We start from the raw sequence: 17,076 nt of genomic DNA, 5'->3' as shown, positions 1-17,076 counted from the left end.
GGGAGGGTTAAGGTGCACCCTGTCCCATGGGAACCACAAGGGCAAGGCTACGAAGGGTTCAATCTCCCTCCATATCACCCAGTGCATAAAATGGTCCTAAAATGGAAGCTATGGTAGAAGCCGAGACAATTCTAGATTTTTCCCCAGTTCTTGACTGTGTCCCTTGACATAAAATGGACATCTCACAAGTAACTTCCCGCTGAACAAATACTTATTAGGTGCTCTGCTGGGTGGTGGGGGAGGAGGAACAGTGGTCCATAACCCACCCTTGTCCTCAGAGTTTCCAGTTTAGAAGATACTGCTCCAGGGTGGGCCCTGGCTACCTTCACTGAGTGCTTCCTGGGGCCTTTACTGTTTCTGCTCCTATCTATGGCTCCCTCCTCTCCCCATTGTCTCCTGCCCCTCAGGCTGAGAAACAGGCCTTTCCCCTCCCGCCCCCCACTGTGACCTGTGGGGTGTAGCAGGGTGGCACTGTGGCTGTTGCAGGAACACTCCAGGACTCTCTCCAATCAGCAGATGTCGCCACTGTCAACTCTACAGCCATCACCCTCTCCCTCACCTCAGAGGAGCCTGAGCGCAGCCAGGAGCTGGGAGGAGGTCCACAGAGGATGCACTGTAGCTCTGGAGGCCACATGCCCAGTGGGTGAGTGTCAGGAGCAAGCCCTGACTACATAGGGCATGCTGGACGGGGTGTGCCACCTGCAGCAGTTGCATCGCTGACCTTCCTCTTCCAAGTTCTGAAGGGTCCCTAGACCACATCCTGGTACCCTAAACCACCCTTCCTAGTGTGTGTGAGTGTGTGTGTGTGTGTGTGTGTGTGTGTGTGTGTGTGTTGTTCATATATGTTCATGGGGAGCGGGTCCAGTATCTGGGGACACATAGGTGTAAGTATGTATATAGACCAGATGTTAACATTGGGACCTTACTACATTGTGTTTGAACCCCAGACCCACTTGTCTCTGTCCCAGAACGGGGGTTATAGACATGCTCCGCCATGGCTTGGCTTTTAAATGGGTACTGGGGCTCTGAACTCAGGTCTTCAGGTGTACATGCCAGGCACTTCCTGCTCCCCACCCCACCTTTTCCATTCCTCTTTATCTGATGGACCGCACTGAGGCACTGAGTAATCTGCCCACCCTTGAGCCCCAGCTCCTATTGCTATGGCCGAGAACCACAGCCCTCCAGGTGCTCCGAGGATGCAAACGGATCCCATTCTATGCATCAGCTGGGGCCTAACTAGCTGAGGCCTTGCCTTAGGACCTCCTTGGACCAAGTTCAAAGTTTAGGTAAACCTGGCCCTTGTAAGGGCTTCCCCAGCTCCAGATTGAACCCTGCGACCGCATGGCACACACAGACATGGGTGGATGGTTGCCACAGTGCTAGGTCCGTCTGGCCAGTTTCTCCTGGACATCTCTCCCAAGTATCTAGCTGTCCCCTCAATAAAAACTCCATGGTTGCTTTTCCCATACCCCCTTCCCAGCAGCCATGCTGCTGTCCCCACAGCTTAGACCCTGAATCCGCCTCCTCCTGCTTTTACCCCGTTACCCACCAGCAGGCCTCTCCAGCCCCCAGCCTCTCTCTCTACCTCTGGTCTAAGCTGCCTCACTTCTTAGGTGCACGAGGGAATATTTTCTTTAAAACCCAATTACATGGTATCATTGTCCCACTTAAAGCCCCACAGTAGTCTCTCCTCTCCCTCATTTCCGAGGCTGACAGTGCTTGGTTGGTGTGGTGGGACTTGCCTGCCCGCCTGGCCTCACAGCACCTCTTCCTGCTTTGCTCGCTACCTGGCTGCTGTCATTGCTGTCATATCAAACCTGAGTCTGCCCAGACAGAGGCCGCCGCTGTCCCGTGTACCTGCATTTCTCACTTCAGGCTTAATGGCCTGATCCTTTCCAGTCGTTGACTCTTGGTATAAAGATGGTTTCCTGCCAAAGAGATCTTCCCTGGAAACTATTAAAAACGAGAACCTAGTCACATCCTGCTTCACCCCACACATCACTGCGAATGGCTTCTCTTCTTCATGTGGTCTGTTGTTGATAAGCTTCTAGGAAGGAGAGGAGTGAATGAATTACGACGGCCCATGGCAGGGGCTAACCTGGATGATTCTCCCCACGCCTGCGTGCTATGACAGGGGCTATCCCAGACTGTTCTTCCCAAAGCTACTTTCACAGAGCACCTGGCAGAGTCTGCGTGGCTCTCCCTGCTACAGCCTGGTTGTTAGGTCCTCCCTGAGGGAGGTACTGGTCCATTTGGGGCTTGTGGAACCCTAGGATTCAGGATGCCGGCAGCTCTTGCCTTGCTTGAAGCTTTCTCCAACCACCTCACGCCCTCCCTCTCCTCCTTGTGTTTCAGAGCCTCTCTTGAGGCCAGTGCAGGGCATAAGCCACCCTCAGTTGCTCATTCTGAAGGGAACAAGAAAAGGAGGGGTAGTATTACCTCCACCCTGGGGCTTAAAAAGCTTCTCTCAGCCCTGGGCCACACGCCCCGGCCCAGACTTGGCACATCGAGAAGCTTCAGTGTGGAGCAGCTGCAGCCCTCAGCACTGGCTCCACAGACCAGCACCTCCACGGTGAAAAGAGCCCCATCATTACAGCATCTGGTGAGTCCCGGGGCCCTGGACGATAGGGTGTGGCCCCAGTGGTGTGGTCTTACGGAATGAAGGGGAGGCACATCCAGGTCACAGCAGTGGGGAACCCCTAGCGTCCTCACAATTGGCTCACAGGGCTTGTGCTTACCGTATATGAGTTCCCCCTAGTTCTGTTTTCCCACCCACCACTACTGTCCTCTCTCTCTCTCCCTTAAATTTGCCTGTTTCCTGGAGAGCTCATGCCCTGGTCATTCTTTACTCTACTCCTTGGCCACAGTGACTCTTAATCCAAATGCGCTTTCTTTTTTCTCTTTGTTTCCTGTTTCCTTCCTTCTTTCCTCCTTCCCTTCCTTTCTTTCTGATTTATTTTCTCTGTGTGTTTTGCCTTCATATATGTCTGTGCATCTTGTGCTGCCTGGTACCCACAGAAGCCAGAAGAGGGCATCAGATCCCCCCAGGACTGGATTATAAACAGCTATTGTGTGGGTACTGGGTATTGAACCTGGGTCCTCTGGAAGAGCAGTCAGTACTCTTAACTGCCTAGCCATCTTTCCAACCCCAACGATTCCGGTCCGTAATGTCACAGCAAGCCTTGACTGGCCTCTTTGTTCTGGTCTTTCTCCGGGTGGCCTCCATAGTGGGTTTTCTGAGGATGCACAAACCTGGTCATTTATCATCGTCAGAACAGAGTTGAGACCACCAGTGTTGTGAGGGGACCTGCCATCTGCTGCTTTTACCTCTCCTCACTCTCCCAGAACACTCTCGGCCTCTGCTGAATAGAGAGCCCTTTGCCCTTCTGCAGTCAGATCACATAGTCTGACTGAATCTGCACCTGACTGCCTCTACTGTCTCTGCCTGATGACGTCTATCTGTTCCTTCCTTGGTAGTCAAGGTGTGCCTCCTTTAGAAGTCACCACAGTCCTCAGGCTGAGGGGCTTCTGCTGTTTGCCTTCTCACACAGTGCTTCATTCCTCCACACCTCTCTCCCCTCACAGGAATATGATGTCTCTGCCCCCAGGACTGTCTCAGTACCTAGTGGACCCAGTTCAGGTTCAGTGAACACAAGGCACTCCTTCTGCATGCCCGGCCTAGCGAATCACCTTAGCACGCTCACCTCTACCAGGCTTCCAGAAGCCTGCTCCGTGCTAGGAGCATGGAGCTACTCTGTTCTCTACTCCCTCCTAATGCTGCGACCCTTTAATACAGTTCCTCATTTTGTGTCCACTCCCAACCATAAAATTATTTTTGTTGCTACTTTGTAACTAATTTTGCTAGTGTTACAAATCACAGTGTAACTGTTAGTGTGAAAATATGCAGGGTATCTGATATGCGATCCCGGTGAAAAGGTTGTTCAACCCTCAGAGGGGCCTCCACCCTCAGGGTGAGAGCTGCTGGTCTAAGGCATTGGAATCTTTCATTTCAAAGGCCGAGGAGGGGAGAGAACGCAGGGTGAATGGCAGTCCATGGACTGATTTCACTCAGGGCAGTGTCTAGGAGTGGAAGTCCTGTGTGGTGAGTGTCAGCTGACTGGAGAAGCGAGGGTGAGCTGGGAATGAAGACAGCACAGCATGACCTCGTGCCTCTGGGAACTCCCAAGTTAGACCTCTCAGGTGTGGAGCTGTGAGCTGTGGCCTTTGCATTTCTTATCACTGGAGTTTCTCCATAAGCCCCTCAAGGCAAACGACAATGTCTCCTGGGTCTCCGAGGTCTTGCTGTAGTTTAAGCTGAGTGGCTGAAGGCAGAGAGCAGCCTGGTTAAAAAGGGCTAAAATATGCAGGAAGGATGGCTCAGAAACTTGCAAAAACGGGGGAAAAATCAAGCTAAAAGAAAAACCAGTCTCTCCCAGAAGCACAAATGCCTGAGCCTTCACCCCTAACCAGCACATACCACACCTTCTCCCGTGTCCCATGCACCCTCCCATGTCCCATGCCTTCTCCTGTGTCCCCTTGCCTTCTCCTGTGTCCCCATGCCTTCTCCTGTATCCCATGCCTTCTCTGGTGCTGTCTTTCTTTTGCCTGGGCACCTGTCCTGTTTTTTTTCAGCTAGTGAGCTCTAGCTTCCAGCCTCTCTCAGGGGCCAGCTCCTCCTCTGTCCGCATACCTTCCGGGTCAAAGCCTCTCTGCTCCCAGTTATAAGCTCCTGGCGCTATCCCGGAGCTATCACGTTACCTAGCTCACCCTACTCCCAGCTGAAAGCATTCTGCTCTAGGGTGTGTCTTAAGTGTGCTACCAGAGAGCCACGTGCCCAGCCCCTCCCCTTTGGACAGGATCTCCTTTGTCTCTCTGGCTGGTCTTAAGCTCCTGAGCTTCCAGCGGAGGCTTCTGAGTGCTGGGTAAGTTTGCATTGTAAGATAAGCACAAGCTTAGTGCTGAATGCTTTGGATGCCTGTGCAGTCCCATCTCCATGAGCAGGCCCTGCCGACTCTTGCTAGGCACCCGGGTGTGCTCACCAAAGCTGGCACCAAACAGTGTTTTCTTAGAGTGACCTCGGGTTTATGGTTCCCAGCAAATCCCCTTCCCAGGCTTTTCTTCTCACCTGTAATATTGGGCCTTCCCCACTAGGTGTCACCCTCCCATCAGCATCGGAAAGCAACTTCCTTCCAGAACCTCCATTCTCTGCTAGGTGGCAAGGGAGACCGGTCCAGCCTTTACCTGGTAGATGGGTCAGGGGACGGCAGTGCACCCAGCAGGTAAGCGTGGCACGAGTGACCCAAAGAATAAACTTGGAGTGGTACCGCAGCCCTGAGCCCGTTTGTCTCTTTAAGAGGAAGTGAAGCAGAGTAGCTGAGTCTTGCCCTCCACAAATCACTAATATGGAGAGACAAAGTGACACAGACATCTCAGAATGACACCTCTGTGCCCTTGCCATGTACGGTGAGCACCGAGAGGCACAGGTTTGCTGGAAGGTGGTGCTGGCAGGCTTGAAGCCTGTCTCCCTTGGCTGTCCGATGACATCCTGAAGTCACTGTTCAGAGTTTAACACAGCTAAAGATTTGACATCAGGCCCTCTTGGCTATCTGCTTTTACTCAGGGCTTCATGGAAGGACTTTGTGGGGGAAGGGCTCCTGAAAACATTGTATCAAATTACAGCTTTCTTCAGGTTCTCAGAGGTCTCTTTCTAAGATGTTAGAGACCACCCTCCTTGCTTCAAGGCTCTCTGGCCTGAGGAGCCACCAGCAGGTGTGGGAACTGCCTGTCTCCATCCCAGGGAGCTCACTTTGCTGGCTGAGGTCAGAGAAACCAGCTTCTAGTGTCAGGCTCCTATATCAGAGATGTGGGTCACCTTAGGGAAAGAAAAACTGTTGTTACCTAACCCCACCGTGACTGTCTTTGGTCTCCTTGTAGGCCAGCCAAGGCCTTCCCCCGTCGTGCCCTCAGTGTAGAAGATGTGGGTGCCCCCAGCCTGGCTCGTGCTGTGGGCAGAGTGGTGGAGGTGTTCCCAGATGGCACAAGCCAGCTGCAGCTGCAGCGACCCCCAGAGGGCACCTTTGGTTTCTGTGTGGCCTATGGCAGTGGCCGGCGAGACTCAGGTATGCTGTCGGGATCCTCAGCAAAGTACCTGGGGTGTGGTCAAGTTCCTTCTAGGCAATGGGGAAAAGCTCCCCTTGTCCCTCCAGAAGCTCTTCCTGGGTGCCAGGTCCCAGGAGCCGCCCCTGCTGAGGGGGTGGGGCTGGCAGATTTGACTCCAATGTCCCCCAGCCGCCCTGTGACATCTTGAGATCAGAGCCTTCAAGGCTGTTCCAGAGGGGCAGAGGAAAACTGTCTGTGCATGCCGGTTCTCTGCTTTTGCTTTGATGTGGCTGATGTATTCCGACCGTCCGGTCCTCCAGCTGGTGTGTCTGGGCTTGTGGAGTGGGCCTGCCTGTCTGCAGTCCTGTCCACAGTCCTCCCTCCCAGCTCCCGGAGGCTTTGTTCACATGGACGTTGGCTCCAGGTTCCTGGCTGGGTTGCCCACTGTAAGATAATTCAATAGCAACATCGCTGAGTTCTGACCACTTCTTGGCCCCTCTACATCCAGGAGTCCTTCATGGCAACCTGACCTGCCCAGGCTAAGCCCATGGTCCTGAATGTGTTTGGGTACAAGAACCCTTGAAAGCTACCCCCAGGGTAGGCTTAGCTTCGGGGAGAGTGGGCAGAGGAGGGAGGGATGACTTGAGAAGGGAAGCCCTGAGCCTGTGCTGCCCTGCAGAGGGGAGGTAGTCCTTCCTGCTCGACTGTCTCCTAGGCCAAGGCTGTCTGACTGTGAAAGCCCTCCTGCTGCCGCTTCTGCAGCACAGCGCGTGTGCTGGCCCCTGCCCTGTTGTTCACCACTCAGCCTCTGTCGGTGAATGTGCCAGGTGCCTGCTTGTAAGGCTCGTGGGTGCCGGGGTCACAGCGCAGCAGACCTCACAAGCGTGCACCCCAGCAAGGGTGCCAGGCCAGAGCCACATGTTTGTTTCATGTTTTCTGTCACGGGCGCGGCATAGTGAAAGGCACCCAAAAGCAGAGATTAATAAAACAGGCATGGCCAGAACTGGGTAGACAGGCTTGAGATGAGGCAGGACAGAAGACGGGGGGAGCCATGTGGGGTAGGAGATGAGAGTCAGGAGAGGGGCACCCAAGTGTGAAGGTCCTAAAGGGCCATGGTCCTTGCCGTTAAAACCAGGTCGGCTGGGAGCTGAGCTCAGAGAGGCTGCAGGCTGCAGGCTGTGCTGTCCTAAGAGACCTGGAGTTTTCTCACCGAGTGGGAGAGGATCCACCTTCATCTACTGGAAGAGATTTTAGAACAGACAGGTGCTAGCTAGCTGTGCTGAGAATACACAACGGGACAGGGAAGGGCACTGACCTGATGTCTAGAGTCCAGGAGACAGAGCAAATGGCAGATGGCATGAGGGTCGCCATGGAGATGGTGAACGGGGGGGGGGGGGGGGGTGGGGAGGGGGGTGCTATAATTTGACTGCATTGCAGTTAGTGGGACCTGAACTTTCTGGGAGAGTTGGGAGGGAGACAGAAAGAGGAGAGAGGGAGGAAGGAGGGAGGGAGGGAGGGGAGGAGGGAGGAGGAGGGAGGGAGGAGGAGGGAGAAGAAAGTTAATGGTTGGGAATGGTGTGGCCTCCCAGTCTGGACCTAGGGAGAATCAGATGTCAGTGCAAACAGGGAACTGACATTTAGGAAGCCAGACTGAGTGCCATGCAGGCTGACTAGGTGGTACGCCGCTCTCGCTGCTGTATTTGGCCACCGTATGTCACACAGGGGTCTCACGCTAGGCCGTGTGGTGGCTGCTGGCACTCCACCTCAGGCCTTCCTCTGCCTGCTTAGGGCCAGGTCTCTGAGCCTCGGAGGAGAGGAGCCGTGGTCTGGGGCTGCCCTGGCTCCTTGCTAAGCTGAGTCAGGAATGCGGCACGTATCTCATCTGACACCACACCCACGAAGACAGCAGGCCCTGCCTTCTGCTTCTAACCAGCTACCACATAGGCGTCTAACATCCTTAACAAAGGCTGTCTCCAGCAGACCACATGCCAGAGTTGCCTCCCAGTCACGATTTCAGCTGGGAAGCCTACCCAGGTCTCCCTGAAATGGCTGCAGTGACGTCAGTGTCTGGTCTGGGTTGGCTACATTCTTTTGTATTTTGTCACTCCTTCCCACCTGCCTCTCCTGCTGCGTACCAAACACTCCTGTGGGTTCCCATGGGAGGCAGGGGTGGCTCCGCTCTCCCTGCCACCAGCCTGTAGACCCAGCAGGTTAGCTGTTCAAGCAACACGAAAGGAGACCAAGGACAGGGCGGGATCTCACTGGGAAAGCCTTCTGCCAAAGAACTGTAAGCACTTGGTTATTCGGAGACGGGGCCTCAATGGAAAGGCTCCAAAAGGGACAGCCACACTTCAGACAAATGGGTCAAATAGCCACAGACCTTTAGTAAAGGACTTATAGACTCCATATTCAGAGGCTGGCTTCTCTGGGACCCAGGGCTACAATGAAGGGGGAGCTTCTGGGTCCATAGGGCAAGGTACCACCTCCCACAGTTCACAATGCTTCAAGCCGGAGATGGACGCACCAAAACAGACATCCTGCCAGTGCCAAGCACCCGACTAGGGAAAGGCCTGGGAGAAGGTATCATGTGGTCAGCCACTATGTGTTTCTCAGCCAGCTGGCGAAGGGGTCAGGACTGCTCGCCTGTCCCCAGACCCCACTGTGTTGTCAGCTGCTGGAGAGTCACTCGCAAAGGCTGTCCCCCTCTGTCCTTAGCGGCTGGCTGTGCTCGCACAGCAGAGAATGGTAGTGGGGCTCCAGAGGAACCTCCCATATATGCTGTCAGCTCAGGGCAGCTGACAGAGAACCCCAGAGATGCCCAGCTCTCAGGTGGACACTGCTGTGGCAGCAGTGGCTGGAGACCTGCCTTGTCAGCCCAAGCCCCCATGGCCTCTCCTACAACACGGCTTTCGTGGGAGCCGGCCACAAGTCCCTGACAGGTTTGATCATTTTACAACCCAAGGGATGATCATGCTGGCCAGGGGGAGCCTCTTGGAGTGGCAGAGCGAAGGGCGCAGGAAACAAGCAAGTGCGTTGCAGATGTGGGCATCTATTTTCCATGGACTTTGGCCACACGCCACCAAAGCCCAAGTGGGGAACTGAGTGACCCTGAGGCCAGGGACACTGGGCCAGATTTGGTCTCTTCATACTGCAGTGACGTGTCCCCTGCCTTGGCCTTTGGGCCTGGGTCACTTGAGCAGCACAGTGCACACTGCTATCCTAAAAGCTGCTATCAGAAAAGGGTAAGATTAGTTCCTTCGTACTAAACAGAAGATGGATAACGTCTTCAAGCATCATTTGCATGGGTTTTGCTGTTTTGAAAGAGGCCACAGAGAAATGAGGTTAAGTGTGGGGTAGGGGGTTGGGGGGACACATGCATGATATCAGTTTAAGGGGCGTGTCACTGTTTTCTGCATGATTTCTCATCCCGCCTCTCTTTCCTTTACAGGGCTCTATGTGCAGGACATGGCTGACCTGGATACGGCCAAGCTGTACTCGGGGCTCCTTGGGGTAGGGGATGAGATCCTGGAGATGAACGGGGCCAAGGTTGCTGGGCTGGGCTTGGCTCACGTCAACGAGCTGCTGGCGCGTGTGGAGAGCTTGTCAATTCGTGTCTTGAGACAACGGCCTGTCCCCCAGTGACCCAGAAGTACTGCTGCTCTTGCTGATGCTCCTTCAGGACCCCTGACCCACACACACAGTAGGAGGGGCCACCCAGAGATACCATGAATGTAAAATGCATTCACAGATCAGCCTCTGTCTGGGTGTGGCAGAAGCTGTTCTCATGGGCCACCTGTAGGAAGAGGTACCTGTGCCCATTCAGGATACTAATTTATACAGGTCTGGGGACAGGGAATACTGGTTTCTTCCTTCACAGAAGTGGCCATGTTCCTTTGTTGGAGTGAGAGAGGACAGCAACTGACTAATCCTTGAGTTGGCCCTTGAAAGCTGGCCCTTGAGAGCCAGCTTCAGCTTTTGGCCACACTCGCTGAGAAGGCTCCCCAGCCCCCAGCACACCAGACGCAGCGTGGCCACATTGGCTTTGCGCCCCATCTCTTTCAGCCGTGGCTTGCTTGGTTCCCATGTGACACTTTGCTTCTGATCCAGAAAGGGCTCAGTGTCTTGGCACAGCCTGACAGCCAGGAGCACACATTCCTAACTGTGTGTTCTGTGAAGTATGGCCTGTCAGGAGCTCTGTGCCCCTTCTGGGTATGCGAACTTCTGAGAGATTCTGGGAGCCAGAGTATTAAGAATTACTAGGAATTTTTACGACCAACACAAAGTTGAAAAATGAAACTATTGCCATTTGCAGCAAGTATGGCCATGGTACGAAGGATGTGGGGGGTCAGCCCAGCCCACTCTTTGCCTCCACCCCTGCCTAGTTGTGGCCTGGCCTGGGCGGGCCTTGGTCTTTGTTCTCTTGTCCAGCTTGGAGACAGGGCTGCAGCTGGTGTCTGGCTGTCCCCCAGCTGCAGGGTTTCCATCCAGACCTCCCTGGTGGCAGCTGTGGGTGGGCAGCAGGTAGGGAGGCTGTAAGCAGGGGGTGGCCATCCCACCTAGGCATAGGGCGGCCTGCTCAGCTCAGACGCTGCTCAAGGGTTCAGGACTCTAGATGCCTGGACAGGTGTCCGTCTTAAATTATTAAAAAGCCAAAGCTGCTTCCACTGGAGTTGCTGGATTCTGTTTCCACTTCATCTCTACCAGCCCTAAGAGGTCTGGGGCAGGGCAGGCGCAGATGGGTACAGGTATAGCCAGGGGACATTCGGAGGGGACATGTGGAGGCCTGCAGGGGTAGGGTCACGGCCAAGGTAGTTGAAGAAGGCCCTGCAGAACTTGAGTCAGGACAGGAGCCCTGGCAAGGCTGAGATCGGAGAGAACAGAGCTAAGAACCTTGGGCTAGATGGTGTTGGGCACAGCTGCTTTGGAACTTGCCACAGTGCCAGCTATGGTTAAAAAACAAAACAAAACATCTGTCATCTGGATTGGGCTGACACGAGTGTCATGGGCAGTTTTTATCAGACAAGGAAGCCACTGAGTGTTGCTGAGAGATGACAGAGGAAACTAACCTGTTTGGGGAGGAGACTGGAACATTTGCAGCAGAATTCAGTTAAAACCCAGAGGCTGGGGAGAGGAAGGGAAGTGGGGGAGTGTCTCGGAGCCCCGAGAGTGCAGGACTGGATGGCTAGGACTGCCCCAGGCTGGAGAAAAAGCAGAAGGGGGGATGTAGTAGGTGGGTAGAGTGTCCAGCATATCGAGTGCATGAAACCTCAGGGAATAAAGAGGACACTGGAGCACCCCAGAGATGAATCTGCCCCACCCCTTTCCTGCAGAAGCCACAGCCAAAGGGAAACCCTGGTGACCCACTACAGCAGTGGGTCTCAACCTGTGGGTTGCGACCCCTTTGGCAACCTGTCTCCAAAGACGTTTACATTCAGTTCCTAACAGTAGGCCCACTACCGTGCTAAAGTGACAACGAAATAATTGTATAGTATGGGGTCGCCACATGAGGAACTGTCTTAAAGGGTCACAGCGTTAGGAAGGTTGAAAAACCTTGCCCTGCTGGCGTCCCCAAGCCTGGAGCTGCCGCTGAAAAAATTTCATCTTGGAAAAAGCATCAGTAGCAAAAGTCACCTCTGCTTTCTGTATCGCAAGGTCACTTGTCTTCTGGAGAAATGTAGTGACAGGGCTGGGACTGGGAGAGGACAGGAAAAGGCTGGAGTGGCAGAAGTTTCTGCTGGCTCCTGATGTATCCTAATCTTTAAACAGGGCCAACCAGGAGCGTCCCGCTTCTTGTCCTTCGAGAGGTGGGAAACCCAGCTTGGTGCAAGTGCTGATATCAGGCTTCCCATCCCTGTCTGCTGGCGTGAGGCTCACCTGTCTTCTCTAGCCTTCCTCTATTTTTCCTCCCTCAGTGGTGGAAAAGGACAGAACCGGGATGTGAGAGAGAATGTACAGGGTAATAGTCTCTCCTGTCTCTGACCTGGGATCTGAGGCACCCCTGTGGCCTCTGCTTTCCCGAGGTAAAAGCTGTGGTTCCTGGCATGCATGCGTGCGTTAGGGGGAGCACTTTGCTCTCTCTAGCATCTTTCCCGGTCTCTGTACTCTGCTTTACCTAGAGAGCTGCTGGTGTGGTTTAGCCCTTCTCCAGATACTGCACCATCAGAACCTTCTAGAATGTAGTTAATTGCCCTGAGCCTGGTCTGGTGCAGGCTGGAGGGGTGGGAGAAATGAGGAAGACTCCATCAACATACAGAACAAGGAGGGGCAAGAATACCACACCACTTGGGCAGTGCGGCAGTATCGGACATGGTGCAGCCTGGTGCAGAGCCAGAGGTCTGGTGATGAGGAGGGAAAAGGTGCTCCTAAGCGTGGCTTTGTGAAGTGAATGGGAACTTTTAGTGGGAGCAAGGATGCTCAGGCGTAAAAAACAAACAAAACCTAGCCTGTGCAAAGATGTGCATTTCCCCTTGAATAACCACATCCCTTAAATCCACAGAAAGCAGTTGGTGTTGGGGACCACAGAACAGAAAGTACCAACTTCGGCATGATCTCCTAAGGGGCTGCGGGCAGGGATGGGTGGAGTTTGCAGGGGATCTCAGAAGGCACTATTTTCAGTCAGGCCACGCTTCTGCTTCTAGGGAGGGGACACTGGGTGACCTCTAAGGTGTGCCTCTAAGGTTGCACAGGATCTGGTAGGAGTCGGGAGCAGGATTTCCGTCGCCAGGCACTGTTGGTGCTGGGTTCACCTTGGAGACAAGACGGGTGTGCCATGGAACTTGTGCTTGGTGAGTGACCGTCACCCTGCCAGCCAACCACAGGCAGCTCTGCTGCAGCTTTGGTACACATCCTGAGACACAACAGCAGACTAGGGTGCGACCAGGCAGGTGTCCCTGCGGGTCTGGGCAGGTGACAGGCTAGTTGTCAGCTGCAGCACCTTCAAGGCTGGCCACTGAAGAATGTTAATAGATTGGCTTGCTCCTGCCAGCTGGGGACATCACAGCATTGTGCACATGGCCTGCATGAAGAGCTCAGTCTGCTCTGGAGGACGGTGCAGTGGAGGCTGAGGGAGAGGCAGGTGAGCAGAACCCCTGGAGGAAAGGTACCGTAGGAGAGACCAGGGCAGCCTGGGGTGGAGGAGGGGCGTGCAGGCTACACTCTGGACCCGAGTGTGTGTGCAGGGATGGGCCACAAGAGGCGTGCCTCAAGCTGGGGGTGCAGTGGCAGGCACCCTATCTGCTGACCTTTACAGGGAGGGGATGCTGTTCTTCACTTTCAGCTTTGAGGCCCTCCGGGAGACTGAAGTCCAACCTTCCGCCCCACCACCAGCAGGAGAGGGGTTTCTCTGGCCGTGTTTCCAATTGTAGTAGACATCTAAAGCAGGATGCATTGTGGGGAGTGCTGGGGAGCAGAGAGCTCCTCCCACGGGCAATGACAAGTTCTATACCACCTTAGGTTGCGTTGGTAGAACTGATGAAACCCAGGCACGGTCTTTAGAGGTTATAGACCAGTCATGGAGAAGCCACAAACCTAGAAGCAAATGTGGCGACATAACTGGACTTCCAGGCCCATCACAATGGCTCGGGGAAGAGGGCTCACCACTGTGGGTGTTCCCAACAACAGCCTTGGTTGTTGGTTGCCCTTGCACTGGCCTCCAGCCCCACACATTTTCCTTTCTGTTTATCTGTGGCCTTTGCTGACTCTCCTCCACCTACCCACTGCCTGGCAACCTTTACAAGGATTAGAGAAGTGTCTGTCCTGGGAGCAAACCATGACACTACTGCTGGCATTGGTTCCCGGTCCCCTTAACCCTCGCACAATCATGCAGTCAGGGACTTTAGATTGTGACTTTTCCTCAGTGCAATTATCCTTCAGACTTACCTGGCAACAACTGGTCTGTCCTGTGCACCTGCCCAAGCCATTTCTTCTATCCCCAGGCATATTCTGGAGCAATTCAAAAGCCCCTACCATCCCCCGATCCCTTCCCACCCTGCTCTGTCAAGTCTCTTTCCAGTGCAGCCAGAACACCTGCTCAGAAATGGCAGCCTTCCTTGGCAAACTCTGCCCAGCTCTCAAAGGCTGTGGGTTTGGCCAGGTCGCTGTGCTGGGCCCAGGAAGGGAGCTGCTGGGACTGGCTCAGATACTGTGCCCACGGAGCCAGGGCTCAACAGCTGCCCTGTCAGTCCTGGAGGGCATCCGGGACTGTTCTGTGGATGCCCAGACACCTGCCAGGCCTGTCTTTGTCTTATCCTTCTGCAATCTGGGCTCGGGCCTCTATCACAGTGTGGGGCTGCCCTCGGGGCTCTGGCCTGGTGCCAGCACTGAGGGGAGGCCTGCTCTGTGCTTTGGGATGCCCACACCTCCTGAATGGAGTCAGCTATAGCTGAGAGATAAGGCAAATCCGTGTGTCATGGACTATAAGTGACCCTGAGGCAGCAGGCCCATCCCACCTGGGGACCACAAAAGCTTCTGGGGAGGGCCAGCCTCAGCCCTGTGACACTCCAAGTTCACCAGCTTCCATCCAGCTCTGGAGCTAAATCGGGAGGAAAGAATGTGGATGTGGTAGGAGCTCTTGCACTGTAATCGTTGTCACCATGGACATGGCCGTCTCCAGGTCCTCTTGGGTTACTGCAATCAGCAGTTTGTTCCATTTTCTTATGAACAAAATTCAAATGCCACTTGGGCTGACTTCCTGAGCTCCTGGACTAGAATTATCTTGAATTAGCCCAGGCTGGCCCTGAAGCCTCCACAGTCCTGAGGCTCCTGAGGTTACAGGCCTATGAGACTATGCTCAGGCCTAGATCAGATCTCCTGAGTAACAGCAGACTCGATTACCAGCTCTGCGGCTGGTCCATTTCTTCTCTTAGGTACTGAAGAGTCTGATGTCTTAGGAGCTAGGAGGTGGCTCCACCAGGAGTGTTTGTCTCATAAGGTGTGAGGCCCTCAGCTCGAGCCTCAGCTCCCACATTACCAGCTGTGGTGATGGTCGCTTGTGATCCCAGGGCTGGGAAGGCAGAGGGAGGAGGGGCCCTGGAGTTTGCTAGCTGACCAGGCCCCGGCTGGAGATCTTGTCTCAGAAACCAAGGTGGTTGGCTCTCGAGGAACATGGCAGGTTAGAGACAGCTTTGGCGAGACACCTGCTTGCCAGACTGGCTTCTTTTCCCTCAATCAAAAACCTGTAGTGCGATCACACTTGATTCCACAGTATTTTTAGTGAAGTTTTTCCCTTGTATTAGAGACTGAATTTGGTCTCGCACACTAGGCAGGCCCGCCACTTCTGAACTATGTCCCTAGCCATTTTCTTTTTCTTTTTTTTTTTTTTTTCGGAGCTGGGGACCGAACCCAGGGCCTTGCGCTTCCTAGGCAAGCGCTCTACCACTGGGCTAAATCCCCAACCCCAGCCATTTTCTACATTAAAACATCCACACTCACACGCACTTTTACACTTATTTACTTTGCATGTGTGGGGGTGTGCATGTGCCCTGGCACCCATGTAGAAGTTGCCCTCTCCTACTATGTGGGCTCCCAGGACTGGACGGGCCATCAGGCTCGATGGTAAGTACCTTCACCGCTGTACCATTTCATACCTCCTTCTCTATGGAGATAAGGTCTCACCAAAGTTCATCGGGCTGACCTTGACCTTTAAATCCTCCTGCCTCAGCATTTGGAATAGCTGGAGATTATAGATAGAATAACCACCAGACACTAGACTGGTGGTTAATTTCTTTTTTTAAGGTTTATATGTGTCTGCATGTATGTATGTGAGCACACCTGTGCACGCCGGGTGCCCAAGAGGCCAGCAAAGGAGGTGGGGTCCCCGAAACTGGAGTTGTAGGCAGCTGTGAGCGGCCCGAGGGGTGCTGGGAAGAGAACACAGGACTGCAGAGCAAGAACCCTCAGTGGCTGGCCTCCTCCAGCCCCAGGCTGGTGTTTCTCTTAGGGGCTTCACGCTGCAGTCTCCAGGCAGAGGTCTGTAATTCCGGCTACGTAGGAAGCTGAGGCAGGGGGATGGAAAATTTGGCCCTCCTGTTCCATTTTCCTATGTGTTAGGACTCTAGGCAGGCACATGTGCCTTTATTCAGCCTAGGAATTGAGCCCTGGGCTTGGAAGGCAAGCACTAGACCAACTGGGCTACCTCATGAGCTCCAACAATCCATAACTCTGACCTGCTAGCAGCTAGCAGCTTTCTCTGTCCCAAGCAGGATTTTTAAATTGTTTATTTTTTTCATATACTTTAATCATATACTTTCCCCTCCCCCAGTTCCTCCCAGATATTCCCCACTTCCCTATTTACCAACTTCATGTTCTTTCTCTTCTTTCAAAAAAAAAAGAAAAAGAAAAAAGAAAACTCTGAAGAGACTAAAAAGAGGAAGACGAGAGAGTGAGAGAGAGAGTCAGTCAGTCAGTCAGTCCACTGTGTGTTGACCAACTATCCCTGGGCATGGCCTGCCTCCAAGTGCAGATGACATACACCACGATACTCCACGGATTTTTCTCCTGATACCCAGCAGGTATCAATTACAAATCATTTCCTTCATATGTTAGCAGGTTCTGTGTGTGTGTGTGTGTGCGCGCACGTGTGTGCGTGTGTGTGTGCGTGTGCGTGCGTGTGTGTGTGTGTGTGTAGAGCAGAGAATATCAGAGTTGTCTTCCTCTACCAGCCCTTTACCTGCCGTAGCCAGCGTCCTTCACTGAGATTGGAGTCTGCGGGTTTTGGCTAGGTTGGCTGTAGAGGCCCCGCGATCTGTCTCCACCAACCCCAGTGCTGAGGTCACAGACACAGCAACAACCCAGGCTTCCCCCTGTGCACTCAGTGCTCTGTGAGTGCTCTGTCCACTGCACTCTCTCCCTCCCTGTGCCCTGTTAGCTAGTGTAGATGGGAAGGAGGAAGGCTGTGCCTAAGTGTGACAGCTAAAGCAAGAACAAGAGCGGACGGGGGAGTGTACAGCACTTGCACAGTTTAAGGTCAATCTTCCATTT

The 17,076-nt window shown here is 53.9% G+C and overlaps 1 protein-coding gene across 1 annotated transcript in view; it reads left to right on the top strand.

The window, feature by feature from the left end:
- Kiaa1614 (KIAA1614 ortholog) overlaps window positions 1-10,768 on the top strand; it is a 32,780-nt gene extending 22,012 nt beyond the window's left edge. Inside the window, 5 exon segments of the mRNA XM_032915600.1 lie at window positions 487-643; window positions 2,356-2,602; window positions 5,152-5,279; window positions 5,935-6,119; window positions 9,548-10,768. Of these exon segments, the coding sequence (XP_032771491.1) occupies window positions 487-643; window positions 2,356-2,602; window positions 5,152-5,279; window positions 5,935-6,119; window positions 9,548-9,741 (911 nt within the window). The 3' untranslated portion in view covers window positions 9,742-10,768.
- The last annotated feature ends 6,308 nt before the right edge of the window (window positions 10,769-17,076 follow it).

This window comes from Rattus rattus, chromosome 10 (genome assembly GCF_011064425.1).
Source record: "Rattus rattus isolate New Zealand chromosome 10, Rrattus_CSIRO_v1, whole genome shotgun sequence".
Classification (NCBI taxonomy): domain Eukaryota; kingdom Metazoa; phylum Chordata; class Mammalia; order Rodentia; family Muridae; genus Rattus; species Rattus rattus.
This window is presented reverse-complemented; position numbering and strand designations above follow the sequence as displayed.